Source organism: Lytechinus variegatus, chromosome 2 (assembly GCF_018143015.1).
Source record: "Lytechinus variegatus isolate NC3 chromosome 2, Lvar_3.0, whole genome shotgun sequence".
In the NCBI taxonomy this organism is placed as follows: Eukaryota; Metazoa; Echinodermata; class Echinoidea; order Temnopleuroida; family Toxopneustidae; genus Lytechinus; species Lytechinus variegatus.
The window spans coordinates 52,866,863-52,885,907 of record NC_054741.1 but is presented as its reverse complement, the minus strand read 5'-3'; the positions used below and the strand labels follow the sequence as shown (position 1 = coordinate 52,885,907).

The 19,045-nt window shown below is 36.0% G+C and overlaps 1 protein-coding gene across 3 annotated transcripts in view; it reads right to left on the bottom strand.

Moving 5' to 3' along the window:
• The window catches only part of LOC121408350 (unconventional myosin-XVIIIa-like), a 105,044-nt gene extending 86,681 nt beyond the window's left edge, over window positions 1–18,363 (bottom strand). The window contains exons 1-5 of one of the 3 annotated variants that reach the window (XM_041599790.1): window positions 17,711–18,363; window positions 13,174–15,110; window positions 3,332–3,460; window positions 802–945; window positions 15–104 (exon numbers count right to left, since the gene is read on the bottom strand). In XM_041599790.1, coding sequence (XP_041455724.1) covers window positions 15–104; window positions 802–945; window positions 3,332–3,460; window positions 13,174–14,694 — 1,884 coding nt within the window. In that variant the 5' untranslated portion in view covers window positions 14,695–15,110; window positions 17,711–18,363. Of the gene's footprint in view, window positions 1–14; window positions 105–801; window positions 946–3,331; window positions 3,461–13,173 lie in introns of all 3 variants that reach the window. The other 2 variants (XM_041599789.1, XM_041599791.1) reach the window with 2 other exon arrangements.
• Between the last annotated feature and the right edge of the window lie 682 nt (window positions 18,364–19,045).

Sequence of the window (19,045 nt, the reverse complement as noted above, 5' to 3'; positions counted from 1 at the left end):
GTACATTAGCTTACCCTTGAATCTAGCTTGTCCACATTCTGTTTGAGTGTATTCCTTTCTGTCTCCATCTTGGCCACTTTGACTCTCAGCTGCTCTAACTCCAACTAAAATCAGATTCAACAGAAAAGGAGCAAAGGACAGAATAAAAAAATATGAAGGATGCAGAGGAAGAAGAACAAAGGGAGTCAGAAAGAAACAATGATATGGGGTGGAGAAAGAAAAATACAACATTTGAAGACAAATAAGGGGAAGACTAATTTTGAAGAGAGGGGTTGATAGTGTTACAAATAATGTTAAAATGCAAGTATATTGGCTTCCATTTTCCTGATTTCCTATTCTTTATGTCATACACTCTCTGCTCTTCTCTCAGCCCAAAACAATCCTTATTGCCCTCATCAATTCACTCCCAAAGACAATTCTCTGCTTCTATCTCCCTCTTTTTTTTTTCTTTCTTTCTCCCTCTCCCACTTTCTTTCTATCCTTTCTCCACTTCCTGCTCTTTCACTCTCTCCTTCTTTCACATCCGTTCTTCCCTTAATCTCTCCACATCACGATTTCCAGTTTTCCTTCCCTCCCCCTTCTTCTAAACCTGGATGATTTCCTTCTTTTCCTTCTTTCTTTTTCTTCTTACATGTACACTCCTTTCTCCTCATTCTGCTCTTTCATCCTCTTTCCATTTTATATCCCTCCTTCCCTTAATCACTCCATATCCTCATCTCCAACCTTCCTTCCTTCCCTCCCTCCTCTCCCTTCTCCTCAGTCAATCCTTACACTTCCCAGCTACACCAAATATCAGCTTACATCTTTCATCTTGAGCTCTTCTTCTGTTCTGTGTACATCAAGGAGAGGTAGTACTTTGGTCACAAGACGCCACCACGGCCAATTCTTCACTGCCAGGAACTTACGTACATTTCTTTGGATGCAAGTTATAGCCAGCTTTTGAACCTGAAAAGAAGAACATTCAATACCATCAGCAAAACTTGGCTTGATTTCAAATCTTTCTGTTTGGCTTTGTATTATCACTCTTTTTTTTCTTTGAGGTGTAAGTTGGATATTCAATCTTGCTACAGAATAAATATTACAGTACATTAGGCTTTAATAATCAAATTTTATTTCTATTCTGTCTTTTATTCATGTTTTGATTGCATGATTCATATTTTCATTCAAATTCACAGCTTGGGTAAACACATACATGTAGGCACCATATTCACATTATTTAACTAGATAATACTTCAGACAAATGTGCCTGTTGAATTGATCGATAGATCAATAAATCAACCTTCAACATAAAAAAATAACATTTCTATCAATTACAGATATTGGGTAAAAATATACAACCTAACCAAAACTGGATAACACATTAAAGAAAGGTGAAGAATATTGTCTGATACACATAACATGTATAAAACACTCAGGAACATCTGACATACTGAAATTGAATTAATTATTCAGTCACTTGATAGAGCTACAGGTACTAAGTGTGACTTGCCCTAAGATAGAAACACTAGGTACTGATTATTACACAAATATACTTAACCCTTTGCACCCTGATGTTGCAATCTTGCACATTTGTACAATTCAATTCAACAATCGTAATAATTAGTTTTCTCCCTATCTTCAAATCTGATAAGCTAATAAAAAGCAATAGTTCTTGGATAACATCTGTATTATAATAATAATAAGTATCAATGGTGGCATATGGAAATCTTGAAAAAGAAAATCACATGGAAGCGATTGTCATTAACTCATTACTATTCCCCAAAATTAATTTAGTTAATTCAGAGAAGAACATAAGAAGAATGGTCTGAAAGCATGCACATGAAAAGCATATTATAAAACGGTATGTGTGATAACCATATGGCTATGATGTAAACCTTGCCTAAATGTACATGAACTGCAAAAATAAAAGTTGAAGGAAGTCGGTTACACATGGTAATTAAATCTCTGTTTATCAGGAGAATCACTATACATATTTATTCTGAGCTACAAGATACCGTCTGGTATCTTGAACAGTGTTTGAACACGCAATACTTTGCTATGCAAATGTAATTCCTCATGAATGCATAACACATATACAATGCTCCTTCATGTACTTCTCCCACCACTAACCGCATACTGTACATCCAATTCTGCAACACTGATGAGTCAGTCCTAAGAAATGATATTTCCATGAGGAACCTACTAATTTTCATGAACTGAACATCAAATTTGAATTTCAAGATCACATTTAGTACAATGAACCAGTGTTCAAATATTACTAGACCGACTAAAGGTAGTAATACTATCAATCTTTGGAAAAAAATCCTTGCAATTATCATATGATAATTTAGAGAAACCTGTATCATAAGATCTGTTCAACAACTTCCTACAGGGATGAAATAAGCCACCTTCTGGGAGGTACATTTGCAGTGTAGAGTCTATTTTTAAATTATGGAGGATGACAAAGAGCAGGGAGGGATGTACCAAAGAATAATGCATGCTTTGCCAATTTGCCATTCATAGAGTAGCAACGAAACAGACGAAACCCTACTACGAATGATTCATCAGTATTATATAATCCATGGATCCCAGATTTTATCTAGGGATATAGCTGTGACCTCTATAATTATAATTGATGCTTAGATCTAGATACACTAAGGAGAGGGGCAAGTTACACAGGCATACCTAACGAATGCTAAAATGAAAAGAAAAATCATACCTGAGGCTGATTTCATTGTTTTACATAATAATCAAACGCACCTGATATGCTAGTTTATGTTTTAAACTTGATAAAAAAAGAACTATTACAACAAAATTCAAGCATAAGGGCTGTATCCAAAGGCAGTGAAGAATGAAGAGGGATAATGTGGTATCTCCTACAGGCAGGAAGGGAACTGATGAGAGCACGCGTTCCTTGCAAATGTTTGTATTTAGTGTTCGGGTAGCAAGTTTGGAATGTAAACTAGCATAACAGGTAGACTGATCTCTTAATTATTGATCTTCCCTCAGAAACACTTGATGGATACTTTTAATCAGTACCACACAACACCCATGTATCATATACATGCTTCACCTTACTCGGCAAGAATGTATCAGATACCTGTACTTCTTAGGTCATGTTCTGAACAGAGGTTACTTATATGACAGACAGGGCCGAAATGTTTCTATTAATTTATCAATCGATTCATCAAAAAGCAAATAAACAAGAAATAAATCAAGTTGATCAATTTCATATTTGATCAATCAACGAACCAACCAATAATCAACAAGAAATCAATTAATCAATCGGTCAGTATATCAAGCACATAACTAACCAATCAAGCAATCAATCAATTGATTAATCAAAACTCACCTTCAGTTGCTTTACATTCTCTCTTGCTAGGAACCCTCTACAATGAGCTTGGAACCTGGTGATGGTATCTGATAATTGTCTATCTCTCTTGTCTTCTAGTTGAACCAGAGCTCCTGGACGGAAAAAGATCTGCAGAGGAAATTAAAGAAATAAGAAATAAATTCATAAATATAAATGTGAACAGATGTAACTTCTAAGAACATATATCAAATCACAAAAGAGATCACTCAAAATGTATTCAAATAAAGAAGCACCATGATGGCCTTTGCAAATGTCCTAGGCTAGGTGACCTGGAATTAAAAGATAAAGGGTAAAGACAGAGAAAAATATATTTACAAACAAAAATAATGATCAAATTTAAATAAAAATGCCAATTCACTACAAATGCAAGGTGAATTGAACCAGGATGTGTGAAACAGTACAAATGTTTGGTTAGGAAAAGACAGTGATGATGCAACTCAACTCAATGGGAAACAATTGAAAGTTTCTACAAGATTTGATAATCCTTATAAATTAAATCAAATCAGCTATAAAGATAATCCAACCAAACACTTTAAATTACATTAATTGTAGATATTTCTCAGCCACACGGATTGCAAGCTCCTGGTTTGATAGATAGAAAGAAAGGATATTCAGAAATTGTACATAGCATCAAAAGTTCATCATGAACTAGCAATTTATAGATATAATGTGAAATAAAAATATTAATGTTATGGAGTATCCTCTCACTTGCCATTGAAGCTTGAATAAAAAAAACACTGAATAGAATATCAACAGAGGAATTATAATATACAAGGAGTTAAGATCTACATAAAAAAACAGCTTTAGGACATTTAAGGCCTCAACTACTGGATAAATTTTTAACATTTTATGAAACCCAAGTGCACTAGGCTGACCTATTATGGCAAGTTAGTGACCTTATCATGCAGACCATCTACTCATAGGCTTACCTTTCAGCAAAGAAATTAGCTCATATTTCATCTAAAATCAAAACACATGTTTGATGTCAAATCATATCCCCACATTTTACTAACTAAGACCATATTCATTCATTTTCAACAACTTTATTGGTAAAAAAAAACACATGCTGATTTACTGCTAAGTTGTTGTGATATTAAAGAATTGTTAATCAGCCTAGCTGTGGGAGACCTATTTATTTTGGGGGGGAGGGGTGGGGGTTGAAATCTGATTCCATATGGTCAGGCCCTACATCAATAATATATTATTTTCAGTACAAAAAGAAAATTTTACTGCAAACATTATGGTCCGAGTCACATACATGCAGGTGGTTTGAAACCATGTTTTATGCAGATTTAATGAACTGATTACACTTGATTTATTACACATTTTGAGACAGCATTTATAATGAATGCTCACTTTATTACAGGTTGCTAAATTGATCCTTGTTACTAATACCCTTTTCATAAACCTATCCTCCAATTAGCCGCCTAAGAGTAATGCGGATAATTCAATAAAAATTGCGTTCATAAACTCCGAAAATAAGCCGCATTATTTTTACGAGTGCCCGTCCTGAAAAAGGTGGATAATCGCCATGACAACTGGACACGCCCCCTCTGATGCGGTTGTGTTGGAAAGGGGTGACTTTGTGACCGCACCATGGCAATTATCCGCATTATTTGGAAATGCGTTCATAAACTAAAAATCTTATCCCGATGCCGTTATTATGCGGATAATAGCAGCATCAGAGTAATGCGGATAACTCTTGTCCTCCAATTTTACGACCAAATTATGCTGCTATTAGCCGCCTAATTCATAGTAATTGGGTTTATGAAAGGGGTATGAGACACCGTTCTCACTACCGTCCTAAAACTAGTTTACTGGAAACTAGTTTAACGAGTAATGAGAATGGTCGAATTGGTCTTGGAGGCAATCTCACAAACCGGCTCAGAAAACCACCTCGCCATGAGGTTTTGAAGATCACTTTGCCTCTATAAACTGGTTTTAGCGTAAGTGAGGACACAACCGTTCTTCGGGAGCGATCTTCGCATCATTTCGAGCACGCTACTCCACACACTGTGTGTGGAATGCTTACCCAGCAGTTTCAAATTTCGTGCCACTGAGAATGTTCCCATAGCAATAAGACCGCTTTACGTGAAGTGGTTTTGAAAACCACTTTTGGGTGATCAAATGGGAACGTTAGCAATGCGATCTTCCAAATTGGTTTCCTGAACCGGTTTCCAGTAAACCAGCTTTAGAAAGTATAATGAGAACGGTGTCTAATATAACAGCATAGGTGAGCCCACTGATTTGAATTAATGAGTCAACTACTTCTGTCAATTAATTTACATAATCAGTTTATAGCTCACAGGCATGAATTTGGAGTCCTATGATAAAATTGCACATTTATTTTTGGACAATTGTGCTGTAGTTATCATAATCAAGGCATGGTTTCAAATAAGACAATGGCCCGCATTCTGAACGTGGGTTTAAATAAAACCCTGGTTTAAAGTTGTGGCTTAACTATAAAGAGCCAATTGGAGCACAAATCCCTTACGATACACATTCAATTTATTAACCCATTTGACACACAAATTGTTCATAATTCTCTAGGAATGCTTGAAAGCAAGATGAAACAATAAAACATACGAAATATACAATATAAACTGAATTTTAGAATTGGTGGCTCCCGATAATTTTAGCACAGTTAGCCAGTGGTCTAAGTTAAACCTGACTTCAGAATATGGGCTGTAGGATTCAAAACCAACTTAATGACTTTGAGCAAGATGTGTGGCTTCAAATTGCCATGGATATTTTGAATGGGTCTCACCTCTCCATTTCTTTATTGACAATAAATACAATGTACAGACATAGGTCTAAAGGACCTCTCTTTTTTTACTCAACAATTATTTCAAATGAAGTCCTATATTGCTTTGCAGAAATTGGGATCACTTGTACAGTTTTACAATGAATCAAATATATTTTGAGGAGGAAATGAAATGGGGGGGGACAAATTACCATTCCACCATTTCCTTGCAAATTACCAAACAAAAGGGATTTACAAAACTAACTGATATTGCAAATTACAAAAAATACACTTCTAAAGGCGGTGCTGCACCATCCCGAGTTTGCTCAATCTCGAGATTTTAGCCCGATCAGCCCTCTTCGCGATTAATCTCGAGATTCAAGAAACCCCGTCTCCACCATCGCACGAAGAGCGATTCTTGCTCGAGCGAGGCAACAAGCCCGATATTCCGAGCATGCGCACTTTCGATCTTGGAGTTTCAATGGCCCCGCGCTTTTGAATAACTTCCCGCGATATGCAACCAAGTACATGTACTCTTTTCACTAGCACTTTCGCCGAATTCGACCGTTATTATGCAACAATCCTCTCAGCTCAGCAGCGCTATAATTATAACCGAGTGAAGTATTCTTTGTTTAATATGATGGCGGAGGAGGCAACGACAGAGGGGGAGAGAGAGAGAGAGAGAGGAGGAAAGAAATGCTATTTGCTCACATTTTGCGAAGGAATAAGACGACACTGCTGTCAGTATTGTCATTGACTATGACCATCGTCGATAGAGAGCGCCTCCCCCATCGGTCTGGTCTCTCCCAAAATCCATTCACTGGGGGGCTGGACACCATCGTTGCTGATTGGGGAATTGATGAACGCTATTCGCGATAGAGTTGACTTTCGCAAGCGTTCGGTACAATCACGATGTGTTTATGTTTTGACCAAGGCGGAAATGGAACGCGAATTGCATTATGGACTGAAGGTCATGAATAAATTAACCCGAGTCCAAACCCGAGTGCGTCTGCACCTACGAAATAGCGCGATAATTCGTAAATAGCGCGCTATTTTGCAAATAAACCCGAGTTGACTTGGGATTGCAATCTCGAGATTAATCCTACGAACTAGCGCGATAATTGCGTCTGCATTACAAACAATCTCGAGATTTTTCAGATCGGGATAATTTGCCGGATCAGAAATAGCGCGCTAATTTGAAAACTCGGGATGGTGCAGACGGCCCTTAAGTAATTCTGGCTGGCACTGAAACTAAACGTAGATGTAATTGATGTTTAGACTGGGAGAGCCATAAATGACCTCATAGGGGTTTACCAGCATGTGTCTATTCGGGCATACATGAGCTGATTAAAAGATATGTCTGTGATATGAAGGGCAGGAGAAAATACATAGTCACTTACATTTATGTGTGGTAGATTTCATTCAAATAATCATATGTGTCTGTAATTCTACATAGACTAAAACATTTGATAACCAAGTTCCTCGCATATTTTCCAGGTTCCCCTCATTTTCTTCAATGTTTCAATATTTACTTCATTACATAGTTTTCTGATGGGTTTCAAGATAACAAATTCATTTGGAATGATGCTATAATCTAAGATCTTCTTTCAGATCATCTTTAGCTCAATTAGCTTATCATTAAGCATTCCAAGTACATGAGCTCAGTAAAACATACAAAACCTTAGATTTTTTTTTTTAATTTAGAGGCTTAAATAGCAATAAAAATATTTAACTGTTATAAGCACCTAATACTGCCTCACATATAACAAACCAACTACAAATTGAAAATTTGAGTTTTTTTAACCTAAAGGTATTAAGTACAACTCACAGAAGAACATCAGTGAAAGGCACAACATTTAAATGGATGTCAACTGGTGAATTTATAGTGATGATAGTTACATGTACCATAGAACTTAGTTGTGAAATACATGTACTAAGTGTTTCAAGAAGTGCCTTGTCAGTTGTTGTCATGGTCAATATCACCTTCAGCCAATCAGACGCAAGGATTTTAGTAGCTTATAACAATTCTAAGTGGAAATCACAGGCAAAGTGCTTCATGAAACTAGAACAGAAAAAGAATCCTTGAGTTGTCAATCTAAACCTCCATCAACTCTCAATCTTGTTCTAAATGAAAGCAATGCAGTCCTTCAGATTGCTTGTTAAATATTTTCAATATTGTCAATCCATGTTGTTTGTTTGTTTTTGAAGTAAGCATTCACTCTGTAGTACAGACACCATTCTTTGATCCATTTTGTTAAAAATCAAGCAAATGATATCTTCAAATTGTATCAGACACTTTTTTTCTACTTATACTTATAGCAACTATTGCCCCCATAGTATAGTGTTTTGCTATCAAATGAGTCAATTCACAAAGATCAATTGTTTTTAAAGGATAGACAAATAATAATTGCTGCTACAATTGTAAAAAAAAGTCCAACGATTTTAATTTCTTAATAATTACACCAACAATAATTATTTTCAAATCAATTATACATGTACCTACATACTATTTGATGTGTTGATTATATACCTAACTTTGATGATTTATAAGCATTTCATTCTACAAATTGCAGTCATTTTAGAGAATCAATTTTATCATGGGTAATTTGACAGGATGATTGTTGGCATACCCGCAGCCCGCAGATTGTGAACCCCCAACAAAAAGATGACCTAGAAATCACAGAATTCAATTCATTTTAACAAATCTATTTCACACAATAAACATCAGTAATACAAAGCATCAATAAAAGATCTTGACTTTTTGTCCCTTATTGACTTTTCAGCTCAAAATTGTGAGTTTTCTGGCTGAAAAGTTAAAAGTTCACTGAGAGGCTATTCTTACTGTCACTCTTCCATCAATTGTTGTTCAAAAATTAAGAATAACATTGCATTGTTGCTCCACTAACATGTATCAAGGTGAAAAGAAACCGGCAAGGGCTGTTTTTGTGTTTTTAGCTTGCTGTTCAGACATGCATAACTGATCTCGTATTTAATACCAAAGAGCTGCTTTAAAAACGGCAAATATTGCAGAGAAACATTCCATTCTTCTTTTGAGGGTCAGACATAAGACAAATTTGTAAAAATCAAGAATCAATTCTTTTGGGGGATAAAATTTTGTTCTAAATTTTTTTTAATTCCATGTTGCATACATTATTTTGACAGTGATATTCAAAATCTGTAGCTTTTTTTTCTTATTATGGGTTTGACAAGTTTAGGTCTTGTTCACCAACTGCTGCAGAGATCTTATCCAACTTTAAGGATTGAATTCATTATGATGAAATTAAAAAGAAAAATCTATTTAACATATGGATGTTTCTTTTTCAATAAACTAGTAATTAAAAAGTGTACTGCATGCAAGAGTTGGGGAACATTTTAAAAGTAGCATTCTAAAAATTCATATTTAGGTCACACATCATATCTAAATAAAATTCCCACTGTACTTGGTGATAAAAGAATGACTAATTAATTTCTCATGATCAGAGCATTGAGAAAGTGAACTCTAGCTGCAAGATTAGATATTTTACAAAATGGTCCATATATTCGAATTGCTTTATATAGGTAACCATAAAAAGACAGGTTGATGTTCAGGATTTAAGACTTACTTCATATCTATAATGGCTATCTCTTTCAGAAGGCATTATAGAAGGGCTAATTATTATGTTTTAAAAATAAAAAGCCTATCCTTTACATTCCTTCACTTCATTTTTTTTAATATTTTGTAAACAAATTTTTGGCATTACTCCTATGTGTTTAAGATTGCATGCTCGATCTGCGATGAAAATCATAAAGTCAGAAAAAATTCGCTTTAAATGCTTTTCACATGTATGAAAACAACAGCACACATCCAATTATTATTATTTCCAAAGTTAATCTTTTGAAAAATATATTAATGGAAAAAAAACTGAGGATGATTCTCCTTATGATTATTTAAAATTAAAATGAGAACACATTGTAAATGCATGGAGATAAGGCATCTCTTTTTAAACCTGCAGTTTGCATTCAGCGCATCCTTTTAAATCCCATTCAGACAGAACCTCCCTCTGCTTTAATAATGAATTAACATTTCTATCCTAAGCCAGAAATCAATAAGAGCTTGCATGGTTATAAGTGCTGATGACATAAATAGTAAGGTGTTGGACAATACTTGGTATTGTTCCATCTGCTCATCAGGTTTTTATGGACCACTAGACATACTCACCCAGCTGCTTACCCAGTCAATGAATACATAAGAACACACCAAGCAAGGTCTGGAAGGTCTTCTAACACATGGAGATCAAGAAATGAGATGAAAATATTACAGTACCCTTGCTCCTTGTCTTATTCTGTGCTACATCAATGCAAGTTGATGTCAATATTCCAATATATTCCAGAAGTAGTCCTGAAAATGATCAGTTCCAGTTGCTTCTGGTGGAGGAACCTTCAACATAAATAGTCTCTGTGATGAAGAGTCTACTCTGAATGGGCTAAGGTTTGGTCACCTCTAACAAGGACTGCATGCATCCCTCAACTGATGGCTTGCCTACCGGCCTGGGTGAGCTGGCAATGTGGCATGAATTAATAATAAACCAATGCCGTGTTTTACAAACGTTCAAGTCCCGATGCCTTCACTGTTTGAAATAAGTTCTCTCCTCTTCTCATACACGTGTACCTTTTTCATGGAGACTACATGCACATGTACGTCAGGAATTAGAAATAGTGAGGCATGGGGGTTTCTATTCAAAGAGAAATGTTATCACTTGCTCTAAGTTGTTGTCATACAAATTAGGGCAGTCTAACCTCCTTCAGTCATCAAAGCTAAACGTTGTGTTGATTTTTTCCTTTGTGAATAAAAGTGCTTGAGTGAAGAGAACGAAAAGGGGGATTTATATTTGGGGTTCGATATGTTTACGGTGATGCTAATATTCACCCGGCATGGAGAGATAGAAGAGAAAGAGAGTCTAGAGAGAATGGAGTAGAGGCATAATTACAGGACAAAACTAATCATACAAGTCATACTGAGAGTAGTTTAGGGAACAAATGGCATGAAAAAAGAAGATGTGAACATGTTAAAAGTAAAATACATGAATAATTTTTTTTTTTAAACAAGAAAAAAATTTACAACTGCAAAATTAAATGAATTGTAAATCACATCAAATTAAGGCTTAAAGAGATTTGTTTCTTTCATAAATTATACAATAGAAGTGAGAACAAATAAAAGACTGAGATATACTGGACAATTTCCAAAAGGAAAATGAAGGATATACAAAATGGCAAGTAAATATAATTGACACAATGGCAAATGAAAAATATAATAAATGGCAAGGAGTAAGAATGCTAATTTGGTAGCAATTAAAATGTTTGTAAGTTTTCTTCTTCAATTCTGACTTTTTTTTGTAAAGTAAATCATAAAATAATATAGTCATAGCCAATATTCCAACATTCAAGCTAAAAATGGTTATGACTTCAAAATAATGTAAAAAGTGAAAGTTAAATTCTAAAGAATTCCAGCCTTCCAGAGAGGAGCCTGTCTTGAGAAAATAATTTTCCCCAAAATTTATCAACATTTTTTCTTGCCATTTTTTCAGACCTGGATCTTCCATCACCTGTAACACAAACAGAGTGGAAACCAAATTGGTGAAAAGGAACGTAAATAAATGAACACACCGAAGAATATAGATTGAAAGCAATTTATCTGAATTTGATAAACTTGGGACAGAGAATCTATTCTAGGAGCTTGGAGGATTTTAGGAGCCGGTGAAATCAAGAAGAATGGCATGGATTAAAACATTCCAAGACAACCTCAGAGGGAAACTCTGAGAGACAATTACATGACAATCATCAATTTCAATTCCCCTTCCGATTTAAGAGCTTGAATTTGAAAGGGGAAAATAATGAGGAAATTCATGCTGGTTCTACTCCTGCTGTGGCAGCTCCTAAATTTAAATGTAGAGCCCTGTTTACTTCTGCTGGTTTCTTTAACAGCGGTAGAGTAAAAGGGGCAAAGCTGTAAGAGAAATTTCCTTAAAATACAAGTTCTTTATAATTTGAACATAAAAACTTGAGTAACCTTGGAAAATGTAAGGCCTCATAACAAAGAAATATTTTTAAGTTTAGCAAAGAGTCTCATTAGGTGGGTTCAAACCGCCTCGATCATAAGAATCCCCATTAAATTACGAGAACTTTTTTATGCTAAAAATACCCATTAATTATTCCTGCATTCACATCGCCCCGAAACATGCCCTTCGGGATAAGTTCCTGAAGTTACGAGCATGCGCAGTATGGTCGGATAAGCAGGCAAGGCGCGAGATTAAAAATTACTAGCCCAGCAGCCATCCACGGCGCCTGCGCCCTAGACATGCTGGGCTAAAAGTTCCCGTAAATTGCTTTCACATTGCCAAAATACCTGCGACCTTGGAAAAATCCCCGCGAAAGTTCTCGTAATTTCGCCAAGTACCTACTATTTAGCGGTATTTTCTTTCGGGGATATTACGCGTAGTTTGCTTTCACATTACCAAAATACCTGGTATTTTCTGATCGGGGTAAATTTCCCGATCAGAGAATACCTGGAACTGACGAACTTCGAGGCGGTCTGAAACCACCTATTGACAATCATCAAACTCAATGACAGAAATTACATTTTTATATTTCATATCATGGTCCATGTTCATATCATGCCATAAATTACCTGAATGATGCATTTTGAAGACAAGATATTAACATGTATTTCGTTTAACTCAACAACAAGTCCCAATGGCTCAACCAAGGCTCGGCTATATGACAAATGAGTAGGGAGCATAATATTCATACTCGTTCCTCTGTCAATTTTGTCATTTTTCCATAGCACCTCTTTCCCAGCTCATAAAACTCACATTTTCAAATATGTAGGGATTAAGCAAAAACAATTGTTTATCCAGCCCTTGGTTATATTGCTCTACAATATGTAAATAAATAAATAAATAACTTGAAATCTGACAAAGATGCAACAGGTAATTAGGGTGCCACAAATTATATCTTGTATTAGACACAATTAGCACAATATTTTGATTTAAAAAAATAATAAATAACATTGTCATTGAAAATATAATAGTTGTATACTTGCCTCTGTCTTCAATGCTGCTGATGAGTTTAATCTTTCACATTCATTAGAATTCTGATCCTTTGGGATTTCCCTTTCACAATGCAAGTCATTCCTAGAATTCACATTCAAATGGCTTGCCCCAAACTGATCTTCTTTTTTGACACTAGAAAATTCTTCAGAAGAGATATTTTCTTCAATGATCTGTTCTGGATGGAAATGTTTATGGCTCGAGATATATCCCCTGGAATAATTTTCATGAATGATTTCATCAGGCTGGAATTGTTCTTCCTCCAGCCTTTGCTGTTTCTGTACCACCTCAGGTTTCAATGTGGAATGTGATGTATTAACATCTGAGAAGGCAACTTGGGTTTTTGGTCTTGGCAAGGCATCTTGGGTTTTTGAATCGACATTGGGGAGCTGGTTACATTTCTTTGAGGCGTAATTGACTCTTCGATCACTGGCATTAGGAGGTAAGTTGTGAGAGTAGTTATGGACAGGGAAATTCTCAAGGCTGATAGTACTGCAGGCACTGCTGAGTCCAGAATCTTCTCTCTTTTTGTAAACCTTGTGCAGGTTTAAGCGTTGCTCTACGGGGTTCACTTCCATCTTCCGCTGCTGATTAGAAACAGAAGACACACCACCATCTTGCGCACCTCGGGGAGGAGGTTGGTTGCATTCAATGAATGCCTCTGAACGTTCCCTAACATTCTTCTTAGGTTTGGGCTTTGTTTTAGGTGGCAGTACAGGCCTTTCCTGTTTCTGTTCATCACTTGCCAACCTTCTCCTGGGAACATCTCCATAACCTCGACCACTTGGTGTTGCAGCTGTAACCTGCTGCTTTGGCAGAGGATCATTCGTGGTAAGTATCTCCCAGCGATGTCTAAGCTGTCCTACCTTGTTTGAATCTGAGGTCTTCTTTAATGTATCACCTTTCATCTTTTGGTTATTTCTTGCTGCTGGGTGCAGCGAAGGATGCCTTCCCTCTCTCAAAGCCTGCTCTGTTGCACCAGTGCTTTGCTCAAATGCAATTGGGTCACTAAATGGAAATGCCTTTCCTCCATGCACCACATCCAATTCAGAATTACCTGTAGTTGATTGTGAAAGCCTTCCATACACTTCCTTAGATCGGCTAAATTCCTTCCTTCGCTGATTTCCATTAGATGTTGCGGTGAGCTCTTGAAGTTTCCTTCTCAGGTTTGCACTGTCCGATGGATTGTAATCGTTGTTCCAGTGCATACTACTTGATTGCGGATCTTGCTGCATTGGCCCTGTACTTAGTCTTATCTCTGATCTATATCTCTCCTCTGGTTCTTTTACAACCATTGAGGGCTGGTTGTATTGAGTCTTACAAATCCCACCACTGCCACCAATAACAGGTGTTTCTCTGTTTGAAGGTGACCCATCACCCTTTGAGAATATCCCATGTGCATCATTCAAACAGAGAGAGTCTTTACCCTCCTGTCCATTGCTTTCCTGCATCATCTGCCGCAGACGAACCTGCTTCTCCTCTCCTGAGGAGCTCACAACACAAAAGAAAGACATGGTGAGGGTTCACCTTCACCCCCTTTTTATCCTTCCCTGGAGGCTATCCAACTTCTCAATGAACTCTGCAGCTACAGGTTAACCCTTCTATTACTGTATCACATATCATTTCTATGGAGATGGGTGAACATTTTCACGTTTGATACTGAGAGAACTAAGTAGAAAAATCATCCGTGGAGATCCAATGGAATGTTTGGTGTCAAGATAGGCTAGTAAATATTTGTGTTTTAGAGTTTATGATCACCTCATTAGGCACTAATGATGCCGGTTTTGCACACTCCAGGTACATGTACACTGATCATCTGTTGCTTTACACGTAATGCTGAGAGCATCTGAATCACTACTTGTCTCTCTTTCCAATAACGTCTGGCCTCTTTTCAACCTGTACAATATAGATGTAGCGTTTCTCATCGGGCCTGGATACCGGAAAAATCAGATTTTCATAGCAAGTTCCCTTAGTTACAGATATCTGAAACAATTTACTGTCTGAAGTCATTGGGTGTAAACATGCAATACCATATTAACTTCTATTTCATATCCTAGGCAAACAGAGACAAATTTCTTGCAAAACTTGAACAATTGCTGAAAATATCTTCATCCACATGTTTTTTGATATGCTGTTTCCACATCAATACAAAAATAAATGATTTATTTCAGAATCAACAAGCCTCCAAAGACAAAGGCCCTAATAACCTAAACAATAGTTCTCAAAATATCTTTACTAAAAATTCAGCATTAAATAAAAGACAGAAAAAAATCAGCCCATCTTTGTAAAGAGATAACGATAAACAAACGTATACTGCGCTGCCCAGAAATGGTAATTGACCGGCTTTACATCATCATGACGCATGAAAAGTGATTACATCTCGATAAAAGTTGCAAATGATACTCCTCCCAATGAGAATCTTCAATGGCTGGAAATAATCATCAAAAATCCAACAATGCATCTCCTGAATAAAAATTCACTTTTCTCCAGCATGGAATTATGCAGTGTAAGAGGGAAGAAACAAAAGGACAAGCATGGGAGAAGTAATATCTTCTGAACCAGAGAGCACAGTTAACAACAGACAAATCCACAACCCTTAATCCTGTTTCCAAAACAGATTACGAGCAAATGAGAAACTAAGATTATTTCCAGAAAACTTGAAGACTGAATTTCCTACCCATGCCTTAATGCCTATTTAAAAGAAATGGTTTGTGAGGGTAATGTGAACAAATAGAATTTCTTGCTTGATTTCTTCATGCGCAGAAAGAAAAATTACATGCTTCCTTTCTAAAGCATATTTGAAAATACATTTGATCTGATCATATAATTTTTTTTCAAACAAGGAAATGCATGAGGGCTTACACATTTTGCATATGACATTTCAAATGAAAACAAGGAAGTCATTTGTCTCCCCCAAAAGGTAATAAACATTGAAGCAAGTTGTTATGATTATTAGAAACACATTTCCTTAATTCTCTGTATGATGTAGTCTGAAGAAAAATGTGATTATTAATTGAACTTTTTTAAAGCTTCAAACTGATTCCAATATCAATCCTCATAAAAATTCATCAACATATTGTATATCGATTCCAAACGATTATTTTCAATAAGTATGAAGTCATGATTGCTGTAGGTGGGTGGATTATAAATTTATAACTGAATAATTCATTTTACCTATAAAAATGTTTTGGCTGCTATTTAATATTTTGTAATGTTAAAATTGTGATTATCTACATTGAACAGCAGCATGGTGGGGAACAAACTTCTGTAAAATTTGCTTTGTTTTCATTCATTCAAAGTAAATCATTCAAGAATGAAATATACAATCCATAAATATTTGGATTTCAAACTTAACAAAAGCAGCTTTCTCAAGGATAATGCTTTCTTCTCAGTTTAATATACAACCTGAAGAGAAGAAAACTGCAGAATCACACCTGATAACATGCTGTGCAGCTCGGGGTCATTGGCAGTGGAGTATCATTAGCCTGAAATACGAGATAAATCAGCCATTATATCACTCACACTTCATGACAGAAAATGGCAATTGCGGATTATTCCAGAGGATCTAAAACCAAGGAAATATCACAAAAAAACAGGAAAGTCTCTGCAAGTAAAGCTAATTACACCACAAAGATGGAATTAAACCCTCTTCCATATATCATACTAATACATTTTTTGTCAAAAAAGTTTGATAATTTTATTACCTCAAAATAAGGAAACACCAACGCAAGTCACAAGAAGAAAAAATGTCATACCAAAGGATGTCGTTGTGAGGGAAATACATATTATTCACAAGCCTGAATCCTTATCAAGTAATTGCATTCCATATTCTTCCTGGATGATATGATAATACCCCAAAGCAACAGCATATGCCAATGACCCGCATGGAATTTAAAGATAAAGATTTTGAAAGTAAAGTTGGGGTAGGATTTCATGACACTTTCTCAATAGATACACTGAAACCGGCTGTCTGAGAGAAAACCATACAAATCTAACCAGATTAATAAATTTTTTACTTTTAAAAAATATCATGTATTTGATTTACCTAATACATGCTAGTTCATGCAGAACTTCATAAATTACTAATAAACTCTTCAAAAAGACTATGCAAGACTTTAATCAAGTAAAGCCAACTTGCATTCATTGCATTGGCAAACTTAAACTACATCTTACTTCTTCTTGTTATATACGCATGTGTGCCTCCTCTTCTCCTCCCAATTAAATAGGCAATAATTGTCAGTATGTTTTCCTTCGTGAATTACTGTTGCATATATAACAATAACTGATGTAACGGTCTAGCAAAAACATCTCAAGGACTCAATTGCACTCAGAAACAACACAGACCTTGTTAAAAATTCATTAATATAAAGGTTTCATTAATGAAATATCCTAAAAATATGGCACTCATGGAATTTATAACCAGGTAGATTGGATCCATAAAGACATGTATAACATGAATTACATTATCTCTCGATAATTAAATATCAAAACTCAATACACAGCAATCTCAGACTCAAAAGCAAATTGTACCATAGAACATTAGCTGAGACACAAGAAGTACACCAAAAACATTGAAGAATCTAATCCTTGCAAAACATGCATGGCATGCTGAAGTTGAAAAGTAGATCCAATCACAAAAATGTACTTGCATGATCCAATAATGATAATTACATTGTCTGCTTCCAGCTAATCTGCTCATGCGAAGACGAAAAAAATCATTTCCCAAAGAATATACCTGATCCCAATCAAGAGAATTCACAGAATAATGCACATCTATGAATGTTGTCCACCCAAATCATGATCCAGCTTGTATATTCATGGAGATATCTCAGCCACTTATTATATTCCTACACCCCAACTGTTTATCACTGAACACACCATCACCTCCACCACCAAGGGGCTAAGTAAGAAGTGGTCAAACATTATTCACATCCTTGCAGATAAATCAATTTCACAAACAAAGGACCAGTCAGTTTCAGCCTTTCATCTTCTGCGATTGATTTCTGGTTGTATGGATTTCTCTACAGGCAGGCATACACACGTGTTGCGTCCCTGACTATATGTATATACAGTGTATGATGCCAGAAACACAATACCATCCTCCTCTTCTTGTTTCCCTTTGGATGAAAACATCACTTTCAGATCCTTGCTAGTCTTTACACAAAGACTCTTTGAGAAAGGATTTGGCCTAAATGGATGGACATCCGACATAAAGGACACTCGATTACCAACCACACTGCACATTACAGGAAAATATATTTTGCTCTTTCCTATCTTCAACTTAAAGATGACTATCAATACAATGGAAAATAACGAAGAGAATGGAATCGTGGCTGGAAATCTAAGTTAAGAAAGCTTTGTGACAAGACTAGCTCAGTATCTGACGAAGCTGTAAAACCAGGCTTATCAACAGAAAGTGACTGGTATGGAATTTATCTGATACATAATTCTGCTGAAATATGCATCACACTGGGGGGATTTCGGAGAGAAAGTTACTAATAATGTGGGCGATAAGGCATACCTCAAATATTTCATCATGAAATATGCGAGTGCCTACAGTCTGACTAGTTCTCATACTTTGCACTTGAAGAAGCAAAGGGTTTATTGGGACAAGTTTTCCATTTATTGGCATTGTATATGAAAGAGAAAATCCTAAATATTCAAGATTTGAGCAATAACTAACCCTGCAGAAAGGGGGCATCATTTAGCTAATATCAATAAAATGGAAAGGAAGAATAATTCTGAATACCCATCCCCAAAAAATCAATTAGTGACTACATCTACATGCATATCTCTATTTGCACAGACAGTGGCTTTATTTACACATTTTGGCCCCTAAACAAGTTGTCACCATAACATGACCCG